This window comes from Podarcis pityusensis (genome assembly GCF_964106645.2).
Source record: "Podarcis pityusensis genome assembly, chromosome: 6".
Taxonomy (NCBI): Eukaryota; Metazoa; Chordata; class Lepidosauria; order Squamata; family Lacertidae; genus Podarcis; species Podarcis pityusensis.
Window position 1 is genome coordinate 93,027,041 of NC_138030.1, and position 24,460 is coordinate 93,051,500.

General features: G+C 43.5%; 1 protein-coding gene and 1 long non-coding RNA gene across 2 annotated transcripts; one reads left to right on the plus strand and one right to left on the minus strand.

Annotated features, from left to right (window-relative positions):
• Window positions 1–53: 53 nt before the first annotated feature.
• LOC308480574 (sterol O-acyltransferase 1-like) lies at window positions 54–23,401 on the minus strand. The gene is made up of 10 exons (XM_081012289.1): window positions 23,344–23,401; window positions 18,841–18,899; window positions 17,745–17,890; window positions 17,610–17,669; window positions 6,289–6,396; window positions 4,628–4,910; window positions 3,978–4,056; window positions 3,336–3,417; window positions 2,084–2,129; window positions 54–251 (listed from the first exon to the last, which is right to left on the minus strand). Exons 1-10 carry the CDS (start codon window positions 23,384–23,386, stop codon window positions 69–71), a joined length of 1,089 nt encoding a protein of 362 aa, XP_080868415.1. The 5' UTR covers window positions 23,387–23,401; the 3' UTR covers window positions 54–68.
• On the plus strand, window positions 9,305–10,551 carry LOC308480657. The gene is made up of 2 exons (XR_013988195.1): window positions 9,305–10,307; window positions 10,353–10,551. It is a non-coding gene; the product is annotated as an uncharacterized lncRNA (long non-coding RNA).
• Window positions 23,402–24,460: the final 1,059 nt, after the last annotated feature.

Consider the following 24,460-nt stretch of genomic DNA (forward strand, 5'->3'; position numbering starts at 1 on the left):
TATCCAACAGGCCATACACTGCCAGTTGTTGCCAATATCACCACTGTATCTGATTATTTATTTGTTGCTTAGAAAAATTCCAGAATTAAAAGGGGCCAGGGTGATACCCAAAAGCACTCACTTGGAAGCATGGTGTGCAAGATGCAAAGGGCCAGCCCTCGTACACGAAAGTGCTCTCCACCATATTTCCGAAATGCAGGAAAGATGTATATTTCACTTATATAGTGCAAATAGAAGAGTGACGCAAGGACCTAGACAGGAGTAAAAACAAAAGCCCCTGATTATAAAAGTAGCACAGAAGGAATCCGTAAGAGAGAAAGCTGATCCCAGTTACCAATATGCACAGATCTAAGCTAAGTAAACATCATACATTTAACGCACATGACATTCCCCAAAGAATCTTCAGACATGCACTTTAACCTCCCCCCCCCGAGCTCTAATTCCCAGCACCCTTAATAAACTGCAGTTCCCAAGATTCTTTGTGGGAGGAGCCAGGAGCTTTGAATGTCCGGTGTGTATGCAGCCGTAGGCAACAGCTGACCAAAGGTTTCAGTGCCACTACGATAGTCCGTGCTTCTTTCAGATAAACGGCATTCCACGTTGTTACCAGAAAAATCCGAGGGCTCCCTTGGACAAAAAGTAAAGACACCAACCAGAGTAAATTGGAGCAAATCAGCAGCCTTTAGGGTTGGCCTTTATTGAACTGTTGCAACAGGGTGTTCCCCTCACTTGCAGGAGAGAGGAAAAGACACAGAAAATGGTGTGCAAGACCTTATAAAAACTTTCGAAATTCCCATCCTGTAGGTCAAGCCCACCCCCAGAAACATCAAGCATACATTACAGAAAGGAGAGGTTGAGGGAGGAGTTGTGGTGGTAACCTGAGTGTCCTGTCACCTGGCTGGTTCCCTTCTCCTCCTCCCCATGAGTCATTTTCTGAAGACAAAAGGTAGTCGCAGTTTCCTGCCCCCTGAGGGAAGATCTGATCATTATCCTTTGTTCCAGTCCATGCTGAATCCACTCCCATATGCAAGTTCTTTGTGATCTTGATTGTCTTCTGTCTAGGACCATCAGGGTTGGCATAGCAACTGGGCAGGGTTCCTGTGGATGTGCTGGGATGTTCAAGGGATTATGGCTGGCCTGTATCAAACCTTCCCCATTTTGTAGTCCTTACTTCATGGAGTAAAATAAAAGTGGAACAGTGCAAATCCGATGTATGGTTGATTTTCTATGAATTTATAACAGAAGTATAGCGTATGTAGTGTGTGAGTGTGTGTGAAGTTTGTACAAACTGAATGATGGGGGGGGGGGGTTTCCCTGCTACAACGTGGGCTCCACCATGTGCAGAATTACTATGCCAGCAGTTGGGAGTCCTGGGTAGGTGCGCTGCTGGCATGTGTATATGTGGAGGGGCCCAGATGGAACACCTGCTTTACCGACAGCAGCTGCCGTGGTAGCGGTTTCATTGTCCTGCAAGGAGCAGGTCCCACGAGTAGAGTAGTCTTTTTATCCAAGATTGTCCTTTGAACTTTTAGGATATGTGACACTGCACGGCTAGCCCAGCCCAGGGAAGGACTACATCTCCATTTGAGAAATACGACCGTGCTTGAAATTAGCTGATCTGCTTCACTCAGCAAAATAAAAATACACTATACAGATTGCTGCACTGTTCATAATTTCCTAAACTCTGGAAAATGTTTACAGATGATAAGAGGACTATCACACAGGCATCGGTTAAAAGTCGGTTTAGGAAGGCTTGTCATTTAGTACTATTGTATCCTGAGAAGTGAAACTGTTTTATTTATCTTACAATGGGAAGGTGTGTTTGTCATTAGTTTAGGGGTAATTATTCATTCAGTGATCCAAATTTAAGGAAATAGGATGCAATTCCAGGTGAACAGGCATGGAAGCTTCAGAAAGCATTGTGTCTATTTTTTTAATGCCAAAATAAAAATAAGTAATACAGGCTTGTGCACTCCAGTAGGCTAGTACATATTTTTATGAACCAGTAACTCTTATCAGCTTTCAAGGCTGTATAATTATCTGCAGAAACACAGGAATCCCCAAAGGAACAGAAATATCTAACCTCTGCAAACATGGTAGCTACATAGCTCCACCTTATTGTAGGATTTCTGAAAAGAAAAGGAAATCACAGTCATTACACCTAAATCAAGATAAGAACTTGCTTGGCATCAACTGAAACCCAATTTGCAAGAATTTTACAAACAACTGCTAGACAGCAAATCACTTTGAGTTACTTTCCATAATAAAAGCAACTAATAAGTGCAAAAGAAATAATAATAGCAGAGCTGATGTAGTCTGCAGTAAACACAATCCAATTTCTATTCCAGAACAGCAAATATTTAAAGTAAGAAAGTCTGTTTGCTAGTTATGATTTTGCTCAAATGGCATGCTTTACTAAATGTGCAGCTGCACTATTATTTTTTTAACAGTTCATTATTTTGCATAAAGAAGGAAAGGAGTAGTTGTGGGCAATAGGATATACAGATTGGAGAATGTGGAATACCATGGAAAATAGAAAGACAACCCTGTATAACACAGCAACTGCTACAAAGGAACTCTAGAACCTTATATATAAAAAACCCATCAAAACCCATGAAGTGTAGAATATCTTAAAGCCAAAATGGTCAGACTCAGCACCTGTCATTGGAACCAGAAGCAAAAAGTACTAGTGTGCTCAAAAGAGATATGCATTGAACCAATGCATTTTGGATCCTACTAGGCCTGCTCTGGGAAAATTCAGAGAAACAAATGGTTGTCTTCAACTAACCTTTACTCAGAGAAGACCCACTGAACTTCAGGACTATGAGTTAAGTTAGAGACCCAGCAGTGGGTAGGGTCAGAGGCAAAAGTGGGTAGTGCAATAGACAGAGAGGCTCAGAGGCCAGTGGTGTAGCGTGGGTTGCCTGGGGCCGTGCGGAGAGGTTGGGTGGGTGGGAGGGAAACACATTCAACTGCCTAATACTATCCGCATCGCCCAGGAGACATAAGAAGAGTCATTCTATGGTCTGGAGAGGTCACTCTGGTTCGCATGGAGAAGCTGTTTTCAATGGACCCCAGCGACAGAATGTGCAGTTATATTGAGGCTGCCCCGAGTGTTAAACTTTTGCATCCATAACAATTTTGCGCTCAGGGCAACTGTGACTGTGACCCCACCATGCTACGCCACTGCGGAGGACTGCACCTGCCCCCTGGGCCTGAGGTTCCCAACCTGTGTGTTATGCCCTCCATTATGAAGCATGCATCCAGTCCAACCTCACCATCACAATGGCTATAAGAACTGCCAAGTCACAATGGAGCAACTACACTGACATTACCGGGGATAGGCATCTCTGTAAATAAGGGTGGGAGCAAAGAGGAAATACAGGTACTGGGAAACTTTAGGAACTTGGACGGTGTCTGAAAAAGCAGAATGGAGAGAGTCGTTTAGTACCAGATAATGCCACACAGTAAAAAATAAACCCACAGAGTTCCATCCTATTTTCTATGGGTCTCAAACTGTTCATTAATGCTTGAGTTTAGCAGTAATAAATTTATACAATTTCTCAGTCCAAGGAGATGGTTTGTATGCCATTCTTATTCTACTTTTTTTTTTTTTTACAATGAGTAAGGCAAGTCTGTGACAAGCCCCGCATCTCTAGTCTTCCCAGGTTTAACGCCCTCCCACCCCAAATAAGCCCCCTATTGTCAGAGCACTTTCCCCTGTTCCACTAAACCCAGGATTCTCTTATTTCCTTTGCAAGATGTGTACTCCTATTCCAATAAGCAGTAGAAGACTGACAAGTTGCATGGTATTGGTAATCTTGCAAAACATGGGGAGGCCCAAACACACATTCTTCTGAACTAGAACAGGTCTTTGAATTGTCTCCATGTCACAGAACCCAACTCTCAGAACAGGAAGAAGGGAGGGTGCATTCATCACCACAGCTGTACAATTATTGTAGGAAACAGTCACTCACTTGTCTTCTGTGGCGTAAAGGAAAGTATTCGAGAAGTATTCTCCCTAATGAAAGAGTAGCCTTTCATCAGCAGGCGCACCTAAAGGAGTGGAATAACAGATAAAATGTATTTGACATCTTACAATTAAGTGAGAGATGGTCCAGCAGGATACCATGGTCAATAGCATCAAAAGCTCCTCTGCCCCTCTTTTGATGAAGGTGAGACCAAAGCAGATTCAGTCTCAAGCCAGGTCTGCACCCAGAATGCAAGAGGTCGAGATAATCAGTATCCTCCAAGAATGCTTCCAGTTGTACTGGCATTACTCTCTCCTTCATTGTGCTCAAAAAGAGGGTGTTTGCAGCAAGTTATTAGTGGTTTAAACCATCAGTGTATCTGAAAACAGAAGTACCTACTAGACCTTAAGAATTATGGTGCGTTTCTTTTTGCATCTGACCATTTGTAACACCCTTAGGTTCAATCTCTTGGAAAAAATGAAAACTTGTCACCATTAATATTACCCCAAGTCAGGCAGAAGCAAAAGTAGAATGTGTACACAAAATTACAGGTTAGGACTCAGATCCTGGCATAAAGCAGCATTTTGCTAATTCAAGCTTTGTGAAATGACCTTTAGCTACATCCAGAAGAAACTAGCTCTCCACATGAAACTCACCTGCTCAAAGACCACTATGGCAGCAGAAACCGGTGGTAAACGGTAGGCAATGACAATGTAAGTTGGAACCACTCCAAGCGCAAATATTTGGAAGATCATGAGGAGACCCCCAAAGAAAGCGGAGCGGATTGTCTTGTGGGAGGAACTATGGTAGCCCTGGGCCCACAGCAGGAAGAGCCCATAGGGCACAGTCAGGGTGGACAGGAACATGTAAAGCCAAGTGGAAGCAACGACAGAAGATTTGCCAAAAGCGTAGACCAGGAGATCAAACTTCACCACCAACCTTCAAAAGAGATTCAAACAACACAGAAAGTTAAAATCATATACTTGGGTTAAAATATATATTCCATCAGGTTAAATCAGTAACAGCTAAGGAATTCTATAATGAAAGTTGAGGTAATTTTAATCTGTTTTAGCATTCTAACTTTTGCATGTTTTAGAGTATGGTTGTGATTTTTTTTAATGCTTTTATTGTTTTATCTTTCGTAAACCGCTTTGAGGTTCCTTTTAGAATCAGGCAGTGTATAAATCTTATGAAACAAATACTGAATTTAAGTACCGTATTTTTCGTTCTATAGGGCGCACCGGCCCATAGGACGCACCTCGTTTTTTTGGGGGGGGAAATGAATAAAAAAATTTATTCCCCCCCCCGCCGCCGCCGCGGCTGCCGCCCCAAGCCTCGCGTGCTTCGGGCTGCAGGCTACCGCCCCAAGCCTCGCGCACTCGGCGGGACCTCCTGTCGGTCGCGCAAGGCTTGCAGACACTCACCCGAAGCACGGGGAGCCCTCCGGAGGGCTCCCCGTGCTTCGGGCGACAGGCTGCTGCCCCAAGCCTCGCGCGCTCGGCGGGACCTCCTGCCAGGCGCGCAAGGCTTGCAGACACTCGCCCGAAGCACGGGGAGCCCTCCGGAGGGCTCCCCGTGCTTCGGGCGACAAGCTGCCACCCGAAGCCTCGCGCGCTTGGCGGGACCTCCTGCCGGTCGCGCAAGGCTTGCAGACACTCGCCCGAAGCACGGGGAGCCCTCCGGAGGGCTCCCCGTGCTTCGGGCGACAGGCTGCTGCCCCAAGCCTCACGCGCTCGGCCGGACCTCCTGCCGGGCTCGCAAGGCTTGCGGACACTCGCCGGGGCTGCAGGCTGCTGCCTGCAAGCCTTGTGAGCCCGCGGGAACTCCCACCGGGCTTGCAAGGCTTGCGGATAGTTTCCTGAAGCCTGGAGAGCGAGAGGGGTCGGTGCGCACCGATGCCTCTCGCTCTCCAGGCTTCAGCGAAAGCCTGCATTCGCTCCATAGGACGCACACACATTTCCCCTTCATTTTTGGAGGGGAAAAAGTGCGTCCTATGGAGCGAAAAATACGGTATACACCCTTAAGGTTTTATACTGCACAGAACACTCTACAGCAAGAAAGCAAACACAGAGATACAGACAGATACAACCCCTACAGAGATCCAGGACCCCTTGGATAAGCACACGCACGTGGGGAAATTGTAGTTATTGTGGCATAGCCTGCAGCCCTTCAGTTAGTACTGGGAGGGCTCCACATCTTCCAAGACTTTGCATGCAGATACATTTTCATTGGTTCAGGTATGAAATGACTCAAGTCCAACACTAAAACAAAACAAAAACAAACAAACCTCCAGCTGATCCCTTCAATATTTTCCTACCTTCCTTCATCAATGGAGTCTACTATGAGGGTGCTGAGAATGATCATGATGAAGAAAGCAATGAACACATGATGTATGCTCCGGATGTCTTTCACTTCAAATAGCTCGCTGAGGAAAATAATTATAAGAAGTACATTAGAACATTTCAGGGGGTGGGGACAAACTCCAGGACTTCCAGTGATTAAACTTAAGAGCTGAAAGCAACAGGAATATGGTCAGAAGATTCGGAGGATATGGCCATGGCTTCCCTGGGCCATTTGCTTTTTCTCCTTCAAATGTAACATGCGATCACTCTTTTTCAGTGCAATTTCTCTGCATATGTTCTGCAAAATTCATCTGTCAACAAATATAAGACCTTCACCACTTTTTAGAGGGGGTAGTTTGGAAAGAGGTGCCGCTGTACAAGAGAAATAGATTCCCGAACTGTTTCCAACAAGCAGGCAGTGGCGGAGCTTCATGCACCGGGCGACAGAGAGCAGGTGGGGGCGTAGCTGGCGTGTGTCCTAATAACTAGCTCAATTTGCCTACGACAAGCAGACCTGAAGGCTCTCATCGCCTACTCATCCCTAAGTCATATGGGCCTAGTAACCTCTGCTATTATTATACAAACACCATGAGGCTTGACCGGAGTCATAACCCTAATAATTGCACATGGCCTAACTTCCTCAGCCCTCTTTGCTCTAGCAAACACTAATTATGAGCGCGCGCACCCCCAAACTTTACTTCTTGTACGAGGCCTACAACTTGCCTTCCCATTCATATCAACTTGATGATTATTCATTAACTTAACCAATACAGCCATGCCCCCCTCAATCAACCTACTTGGTGAGTTATTAATTATTACTGCCCTATTTAACTGATCATCCCCCACCATCATCATCACCGGGGTTGAAACCCTCATTACTGCCACTTATACATATTCTTAATAACCCAACGCAAAGCCATTTCAAATCAATTTTGCCTTTTCCCTCCCACCCATGCTCGAGAACATCTTATCCTTATCCTACATTTGCTACCCCTAGGACTTCTAATTCTAAAACCCACCCTAATTTCAGGATTATTCACTTGTAAATATAGCTTACCAAAAACACTAGACTGTGACTGAGATAGAAGGTTCCACCTTCTTGTTTACCAAGAGCTGTATAAACAATTAGAACTGCTAACTCACATAACTAAGGATGAAGTCCTTAGACCTCTTACTTCTATAGGAAAGTAGTAATCCATTGGTTTTAGGTACCAAAAATCTTGGTGCAACTCCAAGTAAAAGTAAAAATGCACGACCTCTTCCTACACTCAACCATGCTAACAGTCCTATTTATCCTAACACACTCTGTTCTCACAACTATAAACCCAATTCCTTTCAAAATAGGATGAGGCATGCTTTACGCAAAAACCACTGTACAATTGGCATTCAAAGTCAGCCTAATCCCCCTAGCTATTTTCATAAACTATGGCACAGAAGCCTCAACAACCAATTTTACATGAACTAACATTGCCACTGTGTATCTGAAGAAGTGTGCTTGCACACGAAAGCTCATACCAAGAACTAACTTAGTTGGTCTTAAAGGTGCTACTGGAAGGATTTTTTTATATTGCCGATAGAGATATTAATATTAACCTTGTCTTACACACGTACCCCCTCACATTTATCCCAATTAGTTTATTCGTTACCTGATCTATCCTTGAATTCGCTAACTGATATATATCACCAGACCCCCACATATCCCGATTCTTCAAATACCTCTTAGTATTTTTACTAGCCATATCAATGCTTGTCACAGCCAATAATATATTTCAACTATTCGTTGGTTGAGAAAGTGTGGGAATTATGATTTGCCCGCCCTGATGCTAATACAGCAGCCCATTAGGCTATTATCTTCAACCATGTAGGAGATATTGGACTTATATTAGCCCTTGCCTGACTTGCAACACACCTAGCAACTTGAAATATTCAAGAAATAACCATTCAAACAAAAAACCCGCCTCTCCTACCACTCTTCGGCCTAATTCTCGCCTCCGCTGGCAAATCTGCCCAATTCGGACTACACCCATGACTCCCAGCAGCAATGGAAGGCCCATGTTCAGATATGTTTCAATCTCTTGTTCTGGCATGGTTCCCGGACAGAAAGCAAGTTGCAATGTGGTTCTTTAGCAAGGCCAGAAGACATGAGAAAGGCCTGAGAAACAATGGACTGTTCTCTACCTTTGTTACAGCAGAGCGGAATGTTTCTGATGCTTAGCTGCTGAGAAAATGATTTTGAAAAGTTTTGAGAAGCTTTGAGCCTGCTTTGGTGGGGGGTGACTTCGGGCCTAGGTGAGGTCACCTGTCCTCCCCTTCCTTCAATCCTAATATATACTAGTACCTATAAACTTTACATAATACTGAAGGAAGGGGAGGACAGGTGACCAAACCTAGGCCCGAAGTCACCCCCCCCCACTCAATAATCACCCCAGGCCTCAAAACTGTCCAAAATTCCTTTCTGCCTTCTAAAAATCCACAGCTACAGCTTTTCTGTGGATTCTCACAAGATGCTGGTACATAGGCAAAATGTTATTCTTTTATCAGTACAAGACAGCTTCAAAAAGGCTAATGAATAGACTCTGTCAGAGCAGGCCTGAGAACTGACTTTTATCTCATTCAGTTGCAACATCTTTGGACATGATGAACCGCTCTCATTCCCCCTTTCCTGGGAAGGGTGCCAAGAGTCCAAAAGAGTCCCAAGACAGGGGAGCTTTCTGTTCATGCTCAGAGGAACTCATGGGCAGGACTCTGGAAGAAGGAGGAGAAAGGGGGAGGGAACTGGAAGGGGAATATATACTCTGTGCACATGACTGTGAACCCGTGCATGCTTTTTGTGACTTGCTCCTTCTACCAGTTCATGGATGGTAGAAATAAAGCTTTTTCTCCGAAACTATTCCTTGAGTTTCTGTTGACTCCCATCTCCCTTTCCCGGGCGCAATATTTTTCCCACCCGAGGGCAAAGCCTCATAAGGCTACATTTCTTGGTGCATCGGTGTCCGCGGTTCCAGTGCACAGTGCACATCCTGCCAAGTTCGTGGGAGGAATTGCCACCCGTTCCTGAGTGGAGACACTGCAAGGACCGGAGAAAAAGCAACGGCCGAAAGAAGGTACCTCGAGGAAAAAGGTAAGGCTCCACAGGGATAGGTGGGAGCAAAGAGAGTTTGATCAGCTCCACCAGTAGGGCAGAAAAAGTGCCACTGGTTTTGGTTTCGCCCAGAAGGAGCAGTAAAAGGTGCTGCTGGGCCCCGGTCGAAGTCGTGAAGCGCTGCCGGTTTGGTTTTTGGTAAAAAGGGGATTGGGGGAGGTGCATGAGTTTCTGAATGTGCATGTGGGGACACTCCAGTGAATGTTTTGAGTGTGTGAGATGTTGGAAGCAATGTGTGGCCTGTGTCTGAGTGAGAGAAATGACGTTAGGAGGGCGGAGTGTCCCAGTGTCCAAGTGTCCCAGTGCTATTTTATACCATACGAGTATTATTTAGGTATTATATCCTGTTTATCTGATTTAAGAACATTATATATATATATCGCGCATTACTGTACAAACTCATGAATATCCACTAATCACTACCCTCCATAATCTTACATTCAGACATTACCTGAAATATTTCTCTTCAATACGGAAGTGTATTTTATACCTGGTTATTTATTGATCTAGCTTCTCACGTGAGAATCATCAACCCCTGTATGTAAGGCCCCGCTCCCTAGTTTCACATCCATAACTTGAGGTTGTGCCACTTTCTCACTTTTTCCAAGGCCTCTGGTTGTTAGGTCAGGACCATCCTACTCTCCATCACCACTTTCTCACCTTTTCCAAGGGCTCTGGTTAATGGGTTTGTTACCCTCGTACCCTTGCTCATAGCATAACTGGTTTTCCCGGTGGCTGGTATTTTTTATTTCTCTTTCCCTTCAGACCTCATCTCAAGTGCTCCTACCGATCTGATTTCTAGCCTGTAGTTACAGTGCAATGGACTTTGCGCAAGCTCTCTATATGGTAAAGGTAAAGATAAAGGGACCCCTGACCATTGGGTCCAGTCATGGCTAGGTTGGCAGGAGCAGGGACCGAGCAACGGGAGGTCAGTGAGAGGAGGGAAAAAGAACGGAAGTGGAAGGGTTTTTTCCCCTGTTGGAAGAAGAGGAAGGGGCGGAGTTTAGACTCAGCAACTGCTAACTTGGAGTCAGACACGGAGTGAAGGAGCTCCAGAGTGATTTATGTGTTTGAGCAATAAACCTGAGATAATTACTGCCGGTGTCTCGCTTCTGTGGGAGAGCCAAGCCATTACATCTGGCTGAGTTTCCCCAGCCACTTTCAACAAATTTTAACTAAATTTTAACAATTTTTACCTAAAAATTTCTAACACAGATTTTTATATACCACTCTCTGTGTTCCATACTCATCACAAAAAAAACAAAAATTTTAATGACATTTTTTCTACAATAACTAAATTAACTACAATACTAAATTTTACCATACACATTAAAATTTAACTAAAATAAAATATACTTTTTTATGGCAAACCCCCCTACCAATAATTTTTCTTGTTTAATCAAAAAAAATTTCTCACCAAACCCCTAAAACGAGATTCAACTAAACTGATCAATTATCGGTTAATCGCAGTCAACAATACACTTTATTAAGAATGTGTACAACTACAATTTTTTGTTTAAACCCTTGTTAAAATTTGATAATATGAACTCCAATACCAATACCACACCCCCTAGCAGACATAAACTTAGGCCTTCTATTTCTTCTTGCCCTCTTAAGCATAATAGTCTACACAATCTTATGGTCCAGATGAGCATCTAACTCAAAATACGCTCTAATAGGGGCCCTACGAGCCATTGCACAAACAATCTCATATGAAGTTACCCTGGGCATTATTCCACTTTCAATTATTAGACTGACTGGCACCTTCTCAATACACACCCTTATCATTACGCAGGAACACATTTGACTAATCCTACCCACATAACCCCTTGCAATAATATGATTCGTATCAACCCTAGCAGAAACAAATCGCGCACCATTTGATTTAACTGAGGGGGGAATCTGAACTTGTCTCAGGGTTTAATGTTGAATATGCAGCAGGACCTTTTGCACTTTTCTTCCTAGCCAAATACATAAACATTTTGATGATAAACACACTCTCATGTATTTTATTCTTTAGCCCTACCATAACCACAGGGACTCGGGTGGCGCTGTGGGTTAAACCACAGATCCTAGGACTTGCTGATCAGAAGGTCAGCGGTTCGAATCCCCGCGATGGGGTGAGCTCCTGTTGTTCGGTCCCTGCTCCTGCCAACCTAGCAGTTTGAAAGCACGTCAAAGTGCAAGTAGATAAATAGGTACCGCTCTGGCGGGAAGGTAAACGGCGTTTCCGTGTGCTGCTCTGGTTCGCCAGAAGTGGCTTAGTCATGCTGGCCACATAACCCGGAAGCTGTTCGCCGGCTCCCTCGGTCAATAAAGCGAGATGAGCGCCGCAACCCCAGAGTCGGTCACGACTGGACCTAATGGTCAGGGGTCCCTTTACCTTTACTTACCATAACCACACAAACAGAATTATTTACATTTAACCTAATAGCAAAAACTACCCTACTGACCACTGGATTCTTATGGGCTCGAGCCACTTACCCACAATTTTGTTATGATCAATTAATACACCTCCTTGAGGAGATTTCACCCCTCCCATATCCAAGAATCTCCTGAGGAGTCTGCTGATTCTCCAGAGAGGAGGAGGCATGTTCTGCTCTCTACTTATTCTGCTCCAGCACCAGAGTCAGTCAGTCAGTGTCAGGGAGAGAGAGAGACACACTGAGTGTTAGAGATCGTGTGTAGAGATAAGGTTGCTGCTAAGAGCAGCTGCATACACTCAGTGCAGTGCAGCATTTATTTATGCTTAGACCTATTAAGCTCTGTATATAGTTTGTATAGTTGTAGTTATAGAATAAAGAAGCTATTCTACAGAGCTGCTCTCCGAGTTGTTTATATACTCTGCTAGACTCTGCTGTACTCCCCTGTGTGACGACTGTCTTCTTGTTGGAGTGAATCCGGTGCTCACAACTCTAAGCTGTGAGTCCACAGCACTTTGACCTGTTCCTGTGCAGAAGGTGGTCTCTGGAAGTGCTACCCAGCTTGCCTAGCCCAGTCGGGGCTGAAGTCGATGAGTCCAGTTGGTGGCACTGGCTCAAGGGCGATGCTGACACTCCTATGAAAACAATTTCTCCCTGCCACACTAGCACTATACTTGTGGTATATCTCACTTCCAATCTCACTATCAGGGTTCCCGCCACTAAATTAATAACTGTTACCAAGATGTGTGCCGGAGAAATTAGGGATTACTTTGATAGAGTAAAATACAGGGATTTATAATCCCTCACCTCCTCTAGAAGAATGGGATTTGAACCCACACCTGAGACTCCAAAACCCTCTGCTCCCACTATACTACCTTCTAGTAAAGTCAGCTAACAAAGCTCTTGGGCCCATACCCCAAAAATGACGGTTAAACCCTTCCTTTACTAATGAGCCCCTACATCTTATCCATTTTAATTTCTAGCTTGGCCCTCGGAGCTACCATTGATTTCTAGCCTGAACTGGACTAGAATTAAACACCCTAGCCGTTATCCCAATCCTGGCCAAACAACATCATCCACGAGCCACTGGAGCCGCAACAAAATATTTTATCAATCAAGCAATGGCCTCATCCATCATTTTATTTTCAAGCATTCTTAATGCAGCACACTGGACTTTGAGATATTACTCAACTCACCATGCAACCAACCCCCACTATATTAACAATTGCCCTAGCCATAAAATTGGGCCTGGTTCCAATACACTTCTGACTCCCAGAAGTCATACAAGGCATAACAACTGCTCTAATTATTGCAACATGACAAAAATTACCACCAATATCTCTACTATATATAACTTCTAATCAACTCACAACAACAATTTTATTACTACTAGCTATTTTCTCTACCTTAACTGGAGGATGATCTGCACTAAATCAAACCCAACTATGAAAAATCATAGCATTTTCGTCAATCGGACCCCTAGGCTGAATAGCTGCCATCTCCCCTATCTGCCAGAAACAACTTCTTCTAACCTTAATAATTTATCCATTAATAACTACCTCCATGTTCCTAATTTTCATCACTTCAACTGCAAAATCTGCCAAAGATTTAGGAACAATATGAGTAATCTCTCCAACACTCTCCACCATCACAATAATTACCCTTATAGCATTAGGGGGACTCCCCCCATTAACTGGCTTCTTACCTAAATGATTAATTCTTGAAGAATTAACTACCAACCACCTCATCCCTCTAGCAACTACCCTGGCCTTAACCACTTTACTAAGCCTAAAATTTTACATGCGCTTAACTTATACTAAGCTTCCCGTTTTGGCTGCAGGAATTACAATGCTACTAACAGATCAAAACCTAAACACATCGTTTTTTGACCCAGCAGGAGGAGGATACCCAATTCTCTGCCAACACCTATTTTGATTTTTTGGTCATCCAGAAGTATACATCCTCATTCTCCCTGGCTTTGGCATAATTTCCCATATCGCCACATACTATGCCGGAAAAAAAGAACCATTCGGCTACATAGGTATAGTGTGAGCCATAATATCAATTGGCTTTCTAGGCTTCATTCTGTGGGCCCACCACATATTTCCCGTAGGTATGGACATTGACACCCGAGCCTATTTTACCTCAGCCACAGTAATTATTGCCATTCCTACTGGAGTAAAAGTTTTTAGTTGACTCGCAACCCTTCATGGCGGAATAATTAAATGGGATGCCGCTATATTTTGGGCCCTGGGATTCATTTTTTTATTTATGGTAGGCGGCCTTACAGGTATTATTTTAGCCAACTCCTCATTAGATGTTATTCTTCATGATGCCTACTATGTAGTTGCCCATTTCCATTATGTCCTATCAAGAGGAGCCGCATTTGCAATTATAGGTGGATTTGCCCACTGATTTCTGCTCTTTACAAGTTATACTTTGCATTCCTCATGAACAAAAATTCAATTTGGCGTAATATTTACCGAAGTCAACATAACATTCTTTCCACAACATTTCCTCAGATTAGCGGGCATGCCCCGACGTTACTCCGACTATCCAGACGCATACACCTCTGCAATACTATTTCATCAGTTGGCTCCTTAATTTCACTGACAGCAGTAATTATAATAATATTTATCTGCGAAGCTCTGGCAGCTAAACATTAAGTACTTACCCTCGAATTAACAAACACAAACTTGGAATGACTTCTCGGCTGCCCGCCCCCATATCATACCCACGAAGAATCAACCTATGTACAAACCTCAAGGGAATGGGGGACTTGAACCACCTCTAACCACTTTCAAGCCAGTCACACAGCCTCTTAAGTTTCTCTCCTTATGAGGTCCTAGTAAATAAATTACATAGCTCTGTCAGTGCTAAATTATAGGTCAATTAAGCCTATGTGGCACACCCAGCACAACTAGGCTTCCAAAATGCAGCCTCCCCCATTATATAAGAACTTCTTCACTTCCATGACCATGCATTAATAATTGTTGTTTTAATCAGTGCCTTGGTACTATATATTATTAGTCTTATATTATCAACAAAACTCACACTAATACTATAGATGCCCAAGAAGTGGAAATAGTCTGAATTATCCTCCCCGCAATAATTTTAATCCTAATTGCACTCCCCTCCCTCCAAATCCTTTATTTAATAGATGAAATTAACAACCCTCTTTTAACTATTAAAGCCATTGGCCACCAGTGATACTGAAGCTACGACTATACAGACTATGAAAATCTGCTGTTTGACTCCTACATAGTCCCAGCATGCGACCTACATCCTGGAAATTTCCGCCTACTAGAAGTTGATCATCGAGTTGTAGTCCCAAGAGAATCCCCCATCTGAGTTTTAATCTCAGCAGAAGATATCCTGCACTCATGGGCAATTCCAGCACTCGGCATTAAAACAGATGCAGTCCCAGGTCAATTAAATCAAACAACCTTAATTACATCTGATACAGGAAAAGGGGGGGGGTGCCCTCCCTATCCCTGGCTACGTGCCTCCGAAGCAACGACCTCAAGGACAACCACGGCACTCTACACCCCTTCCCCAGCCTCTTCATTGTCGCACAAGCACCACACATAACCCCTTTCCCACTTTTCCACGGGCGAAATAAGCCCAAACTCTCAAGCCCCCTTTCTCTCCTCTCGCTCCATCTTTTTAATGAGTTGACCGTGTCAAACTACGCTCCCGTTTGTTCCAATGGCCGCGTCTTAACCAATCAGAACCATGCATCCACTCTGCAGGATCAGCTCAGCGAGCCTCTGCACGCCTCATTTAACCTATTGACAAGCTGCTGACGGCTCCCCGCTGAGAGAACAATGGAATCGAAACTCGTAAACCCGTAAAACTGTCAAATCTTGCTACAATGTATCCAGTTAAGCTCATAAAAGTGTCAAATCTTGTTACTATGTTTCCAGTTTGTTTCCGTTTTCAATTATTAGTGTATGAATGGGCTAGAGTGGACCAAAACTTCTAAAATTCATATAAAATCAACCACAGCTCCGATTTCCTTGGTCTTGGTGTCAATCAACTCAGCTTCTTCAGGACTCCATGATACCTCCTCGACCTCCATAATCCCTTAAGTGAGGAGTCACGTACTCAGGAAGACCCTAATCCGGTCAGATCGCTCTGCCCGACCCTTCCTCCGGGCAATGCCAGGTGGCAGACTTTACATATTCGGACCATTGTCTTCTCATCACCGGTACTCAGGAAGTGCTTATCTATGCATATCTTCAGCTCTGCATATTTCCCCCCTCCCTGCTCCATATGTTAATCTGTGTAACCCAACCTCTTCGTAATATATTCATGATGTAACCCGTGTAACCCTACCTCTTTGTAATGTATTCATGACGTGTTTTGCACTGTATTATGGGATATGGAGGGAAGTTTCAAAAACTCCTGTCACCCCTTTCTCGGGGTTCAATCTCGCCTTGAACCTGTTGCGCAATAAACTCGGACCTCCTGGAACTTGCTCCTGTCTCCGGCTGAGCTCATTTTCTTCCGCAGGGACCCGCGGACTTAGTCCGACGAGCTGGGTGGCAGAGTAACCCCGCACCCAGATTTTTCCATAACACATCTCACCAGGGTCTATTTTATGGCCAATGTTCAGAAATTTGCAGATCAAACCACAGCTTTCTACCTATTGTAGTAGAATCAACACCCCTCAAATACTTCGAAGCATGATCTAAAATAACAATCTCCTCATCACTAAGAAGCTAACTTACAGCACTAGCCTTTTAAGCTAGAGAGGGACATGCCTCAACTTAACCCAGACCCCTGATTCCTAATTTTCACGCTAGCCTGAGCAACCCTTATTGCTACAATAATGACATCAGGGCAAGTCCTTTGCCCATGCAGTTTGAAATCAAAACTGGAACAAGACTTTGCAGGCACCAATGGTCAACTGTGCCAGCAAACCCAGTTTCCTGTGCCTGCGTGGTTTGAAATCAAACCACATAAGCAAAGGCACAGGACTTCGTTGGCACTGCCAATCAGCTGATTGGTGGTGTCATCAAACCTGCTTTCAGTAGGGAACTGCATCTTTACCTGTCCCACAGGTCGACCTGGTTTGGGGAAGGTGGCCTTGCAGGTCAAATTAGGATGCCTGAGCAGGCCAGAAGCTCCACAGAGCTGCTCTAGACCTCATTTCACACAGACATTCTGCCATTTTGCACCAACTGAAGCCTTTTGTAATCCCCACTCCATGCTATGTAAATATTTGGGTCTCACAGGCTTAGAGTGCTTATTATTCATTTATTATTAAATTGATAATCCCACCTGGCCTCCAAAGGAGCCCTGGAGAACACAGGACTGTTTTGGGACTACAATTCCCATCATCCCTGACCACTGCTCCTGTTAGCTAGGGATGATGGGAGTTGTAGTCCCCAAACAGTTGGAGAGCCGAGATAGGGGATGCCTATTCTATTCTGTAGACCAGTTTCTACAGAACAGAACAGCCTCTGTGAATCCAGAATCCAGCCACATCCAAGTTAGAATTGGGATGTGCAATAGCCAATTGGCTAGAACACTTATAAAGGTTAGGAATACCAGCTTTCAGTCTACACAGTATAAAAATGATCTACTGGGAGGGATCTACTGGGAGGGAGAAGTGATCTACTGGGAGGGAGAAGCAAGATGTGCAGATAAGCCACCCACCGGATCAAGGCAACTTTAACTTTAGCAAGGGCTCTAGTAAAATATAAAATCTAATTAATATACTCACTCAAAGACAGACTTTCTAGCAACAAAAACTTTTCCATGTTCTGGAGGTGCTCTTAATTCCCTGTGAAAAGAACAAATATTCAGCAACAAATCAACATATCAACTCTGCTTCAGGCTCAGCCAAGAACCAACATACTTGCTTTTGAAGCCACCGTCTTTCTCTGAGCACACAGCTGAGAAGGCAGGGGGCGAAGTCTCAAGCTGCACAGACTTTGCAATCAAGCCATTTACAAATTCTGTAAAGTGGCTGTCGATCCGCTGCATGAAAGCTGGCTTCATTTGCTGATAAAATTTGGAGGGAGGAACGAATAAAAAAGAGAACACCTTAAGTATACAGTGGTACCTCGGGTTACATACACTTCAGGTTACACACTCCGCTAACCCAGAAATAGTGCTTCAGGTTAAGAACTTTGCTTCAGGATAAGAACAGAAATCGGGCTCCAGCGGCGCAGCAGCAGCAGGAGGCCCCATTAGCTAAAGTGGTGCTTCGGGTTAAGAACAGTTTCAGGTTAAGAACAGACCTCCGGAACGAATTAAGTACTTAACCTGAGGTACCACTGTAATTGTTAAGTATTGCCTGGAATTTGCCTGCTAAAATGGCATGTTACTCTTTACCTTCAAATGCAAGGCTGACTTCCTAACACCATGCTAACAACAAATCATGAACATGTCTCATTTCCTGACAACTGACGACATATTCTTGAACCCCAGTCAAAGTCACGGCCAGTGAGGACAATGGTCAGCGCTGATAGGACTTCCTAGTCCAGCAACATCTGGTTCCCCATTCCTGGTTTAAACCACCTATCAGCAGCTCCCCAAGAATGAGGAAGCAAAGTCGCCAACTGCAGAGCCTTTCTAAGAAAATCATAGTTAGCCTAGCTGCCTCCCATCTTGCTCAACATATCTGACAGAAATCTGACCAGAAAACTGACTTGTTCTGCAGGAGCTTTTTGTTTTGTTTTTGTTATACTAGTCAAATACCAACCGTATGCAAAACATACTCTTTTAGTCTCCAGTTTATAAGAGCTCACAGGAAAGTGAGCATTGTTTATAATTTTTGCATTTGAGGAAATCTTTCAGCAGTCCCAGTTTCAGTGACTCCCAATTTACAGGATTTAGGATTTCTAACAGGCCCATACTATGCATAGATCTGTTACAAATGGGAGGTTTCTTTTGCTGTCTAGGGATTCCTCCTTGTCAACTCATATTAACTACAATTCAGATAAGTTTACCTCAGCCTCCACCAAAAGCTGCATCTTTCGAGTGACCGAATGGTCAATGTCAACATCACCTAAGAGGAAAAAAACAAATCATTGCTGTATTTTCAATGATAAATACAATAAATAAATAAATAAATAAATAAATAAATATAAGTTGTCCGCAAGTATGAAAGGCAAAACAGGAAAAGTATGCAAACTGGAAATTTAAAGTATTTTAATATCAGTGCTGCAAATAAGTCCACAAAAGTTACTAGCCCTCAAAACTTTCACTTATTCCCCTGCCCAGATGTACCTGTATTAGTTGTCCGCTACTGACCAAAAGGAAAAACAACCTATTCCAATTTCCAAGGCTTCGCTTCCTAGAGTGCATTAAAACCATAGTTAATCGGGGCAGATCATTTAAACTTACCGTATTTTTCGCCCCATAGGACGCACCGGCCCATAGGACGCATCAAGTTTTTTGGGGGGAAAATAAAGAAAACAAAAATTATTTTCCCCCCCCGGCGCTTGTGGGGCCGGCAGCGGGGAGAAGCGCTCTTCTCCCCGCAGTCCGCCTTCAGACCAGGTCCGGGGACAGCAGGAAGACGCGCTGCGTCTCCCAGCTGTCCCCGGAGCTTGTGGGGGAGGCAGCGGGGAGAAGCGCTCTTCTCCCCGCCGCCCGCCTTGAGATCAGGTCCGGGGACAGCAGGAAGACGCGCTGCGCCTCCCAGCTGTCCCCGGAGCTTGCAGGGTACAGCCCAGGCACCAGTTCACCAGCCAAGTGAGAGCAAGACGGCAGAGACGGTGCACACAAGACATTCAACTGTGACAAAACGAGTGTACAATGCATAGAAATAAGTTTTTCTGAAAACAAAAACAAATTTGTTTCTGCAGAATTGCAGTTAGATGGTTCTTCTGGACATTCCTCTCATTAAACAATCATTCAGCAATTGTATTTGGGCATATCTTGAACAAAATTCCAGCCAAACTAGGGAAGGGAACATTCATATTAATCAATGAAAAATAAAAATCCTTTTTATTGATGAAATCCCCTTTAGCTTGGTTTTGCTGAGCTCTAAGTAAGTGTGTAGGAATGTACCAGGAATGCCTGAGGTTCTGCTTAAACCACCAGCTTGATTAGTGAACAACTTGCTATGTGAACTATTGGGCTTGCTATATTACTGGAAACTAGGATGACAATTTGGGCAATGCTTGCTTAAGCAATGTATGACAAAATAAGGAGTATCAAAGTGCAGCTGCCTACAAGTTGATCACGCAAGAGCATGTTGATCACAATGTGCATCCCTCAGGAGTTGGCATGATTGGTGCCTTATGATATAAAGGTCACGTATACTAGAATGCTATAATTGGAGGTATTGAATCTTTCTGTGTTCTGTGAAGCTATAACTGTTTCCTTTCACATGTTTGGGTGTGGTCTGAGCTTCTTGCACCCTACAATAAACTGTTTTCTCCTCCAAGTGTGGGACCCCAATCATCAAACAGTAAATATCAAGTAAACAACAAAAATACACTAGATCACTAAACTCTGGCTGGATGTAGACACATCAAAGAAGCGTTTTAGTTTAAAGCATTGTAAATTTAAAACAGGTAGAGAAAAACAGGACTCCACGTCATCATCTGGTGGCAAAATGTTACATTGCACATACAACACATATAAATTGCTTTTTCTCTATCAGTCTAACTGAGTCCTCTGATAGCATGCCCTTTTGAAAAATCAAAAACACCATCCCTGGAGCATACTGTACTTACCGGTTGTTAAATCCCTGGTTATGGAATCACAAGATTCATTAAATACAGATCGCTTAAGATGAAAAGATGGGCTTGGTTACTGCTCATTACACCTAACGCTCACCACCTGTCATTGCTATCATTTCAGGTGAAGCTTTGCTTTCAAAAAGTGATTCCAGAACCACAAACCACAGTGATGAGCTTTGCAAACCAAAGGTTCATACATGTTCATACTGGGCTGTTTGAAAACTGTCTCATTTCTTTCAAAAACTTCCAGATTTTGGAGGTTCAAAGGGTAGCACTGAGTTGTTTGAATGCCCTTCCTTTCAGTAAGATTCCAGTGCCAACCATCTCCTAAATCAGGAAGGGGTTTGCATTGGAATCCCTTGCTAAAACAAAGCAGGGAGTTTTCATGCAAAGCCCTTCCTGAATCCAGAAATGGCCTTGCAAGCCACACTGGACCCCTAATGGGCAAATCTTATTCTACAGGCTGAAAAGATAGAGGCAGCTTTGCCCTCCCAGACTTTAAATTATATTATGAAGCTGCATGTTTGGTATGGATTAGGGACTGGATGAAGTTGGAAAAGCAAGAAGCATTAGAACTGGAAGGACATGACAATAGATTTGGTTGGCACGCATATCTATGGCATGGGAAAGGGAAAGTACGTAAAAGTTTTTATAAGCACATAATTAGGAAATCACTAATGAGAGTATGGGAGAGATATAAAGATTTATTAGAACAGAAGACTCCTTGGTGGCTTTCACCACATGAAGCTTTACAGCTTAAACCACTTGGAAAGAAAGGAAAGTGGCTTACGTATGCTGACTTGTTAAAGGGTCAAGAAGGAAAATGGAAATTAAGAGATCATTTTCAGAGTTGGTTACATTATTGGCAACTACACGAGATATACCGAGAAGATAACAAGAAAGGATTTAGTTATACAACATCTAGATTTCAGAAGGAAGTTGTGGAAGGGAAAGTAAAGTTGCTGAAAGGCGCATATAGGATTCTGCTAGAATGGGAAACAAAAGATGAGGAGGTGAAATCAGTCATGATTAAATGGGCACAAGATATAGGCCATAACATAATGTTTGAAGATTGGGAAAGATTGTGGAAAATTGATTTAAAATTTACAGACTGTTCTTTACTGAAAGAAAGCTACAGTGGTACCTCGGGTTACATACGCTTCAGGTTACATACGCTTCAGGTTACAGACTCCGCTAAGCCAGAAATAGTACATCAGGTTAAGAACTTTGCTTCAGGATGAGAACAGAAAGCGTGCTCCGGCGGCACAGCAGCAGCAAGAGGCCCCATTAGCTAAAGTGGTGCTTCAGTTTAAGAACAGTTTCAAGTTAAGAACAGTCCTCCAGTACGAATTAGGTACTTAACCCGAGATACCACTGTATATGAAAATGATGTATAGATGGTATATAACACCAGTACAGATAGCAAGAATGTACAAAACTGGCTCAAATATATGTTGGAAATGTAAGAAAAAACAAGGGACTTTTTATCATATGTGGTAGGATTGTAGCGAAATTTTTTAAAAAATTGGGAAATGATATACAATGAATTGAAGAAAATGTTCCAATTAACATTTGTAAAAAAGCCTGAAGCATTTTTGTTAGGGATTGTAGGAAAAGACCTGGCAAGGAAATTGAAGAACATATTCATGTATGCGACAATGGCGGCAAGAGTCTTAATAACACAAGGATGGAAGAATGAAGAAATCCTGACAAAAGAACTGTGGCAAGGGAAATTGATGGACTATGTGGAACTGGCGAAACTGACGCACAAACTGCATGATAAGGACAACTGTGACTTTAAAGGAAAATGGGAACCTTTTACAAAGTACTTAAAGAAACAACAAAATGAACTGGACTCCTTGGCAGGTTTTGAATAAATAAACACAAATTTATTATTGGTTACATATAGACAGATAGCTTAAGGATCTTTACAATTTTATAATATCCAGAGAATAACATGTGCTGAAAAACCAGAGAGAGGAGCTGAGGGAAGTCCGGGCAGGGGTGGGAGGGTGGGATTTTCCTGGGGAGGGGAAATTAGGGGGGAAATTAGGATGATATGTCTTTGATAAATTGTTATGCTGAAATTCTTAATAAAAATTATTCTATAATTTCAATTCCCCGCTCCTCCACATGCAGCTGCTGGGTGACCTTGGGCCAGTCACACTTCTCTGAAGTCTCTCAGCCCCACTCACCTCACAGAGTGTTTGTTGTGGGGGAGGAAGGGAAAGGAGAGTGTTAGCCGCTTTGAGACTCTTTAGGGTAGTGATAAAGCGGGATATCAAATTCAAACTCTTCTCTGGGTATTGAAGGTTGTCTTTCACAACAGTCAGAAATGCAGCGCCCTCAGCAATTAGTTCCAAGTCCTCCACAAAACGTACTGTATCATTGGCACTGTGACAAACATCTTTGAACATCATTTATTGCTACATCACATACATTGCCAAAGGTAGGTCTTAATTACTGCAACAAATATTAATTAATTGTTGCAACAAGCTCTGCAGACATGTGCAAACAGGATGCGTAGCCACTGTTAACACACTTGTAACAGGGAAGACGTGCCAGAAATGTGCGCACATGATGCCTCCCTCTTCAACAGTTTCTGATAAGCATAGTTCCAAGAGGCAGGGGGAAAGAGGCTGCTTATTTATGTTCCACTGTGCATACAAGACACTCCAAGCACCATACGCCTATGAAAGCTCATTTCTACATATCCCTCTTTATCTCCAAGCTCAAGAGGGCTGCATCAGGGACTCTCACCTGGAACAATGATGCAAGTGCAATATCTCCTTGCTGTAGGCATGGAATACAGTGGTACCTCAGGTTACAAACACTTCGGGTTACAGACTCTGCTAACCTGGAAGTAGTACCTCAGCTTAAGAACTTTGCCCCAGGATGAGAACAGAAATCGCACGGCAGCAGTGCAGCAGCAGCAGCAGCAGGAGGACCCATTAGTAAAAGTGGTACCTCAGGTTAAGAACGGTTTCAAGTTAAGAACGGTCCTCTGGAACAAATGAAGTTCGTAACCAGAGGTACCACTGTACCTAGATGCATCTTATATCTTTTTGTATCATCACCTACTTTTGAGAGGCGTCTTCCATGAATACGGTCTTAAGAGTTAAAAGTAGGATTCTGTTCTGGTTGCTGTTGCCAATTCCTTCTTTCCCAATATTTCCGGGCCACAGATCAAAATCTCACTCAACTCTTGCATTAAAATCACCCAGGAGGATGATTTTATCTTTCTTAGGCATCTCTGTTAAGATGGTATCCAGCTCCCTGACCACTAGCCATCCTGGGAGTTGGGAGTCCAACAATATGAGGACAAGTGGTTCTGCATCCCTGCCAGCTATGCCTCTCACCCTCGGAGCCCTCTGCAGTGATTTTAATCCATACAAACAAGATGGGAGCAACTACACGTCATCCTTCTGTGACAGAAGGCTCTAAAAAGTCACGTACCTTGGCAAGAACCTTTGGGCAGTCACTGCCAGCAAGGGCTTCTCCTCTCCAACAGCTAATTGCCCAGTTGGAAGGTATCATGCAGAGACATCAGCACACACACACACACACACACACACACACACACACCCCACTGTGCAAGCCCTTTAGCCCTTGTAGAATGAAAGCTTTAAAGCAAAGCACACAGACACCATTCAAAGAAATTGTTTTGTGAGATTTGAGCCTGCTCCTACATTTTAGTGATTTTAGCCAATGAGTGAAGTCAGAGCTGTAACTGGCAAGTGCTGGAAAGAAATTTATCACACAAGCAATATCCATGTTGCAGAGGGAGTACTGTGCCTGAGGAAGCATGGGCTACTATTGCCCTGCAGTGTAGCCTATTGTTGCTATACAGTACTAAAATTACAGGGGAATCATAGAA

What these genes read in the sequence shown, in the direction of transcription:
- LOC308480574 (XM_081012289.1), bottom strand. Translation starts at nt 23,386, where the DNA reads ATGCCTACAGCAAGGAGATATTGCACTTGCATCATTGTTCCAG. An exon ending in CTTTACGCCACAGAAGACAA is followed by an intron (nt 3,418 to 3,977) that starts GTGAGTGACTGT and finishes CTGCTTTTTCAG; the next exon opens with ACACCGTCCAAGTTCCTAAA. An exon ending in TACAGAGATGCCTATCCCCG is followed by an intron (nt 2,130 to 3,335) that starts GTAATGTCAGTG and finishes TTTTCTTTTCAG; the next exon opens with AAATCCTACAATAAGGTGGA.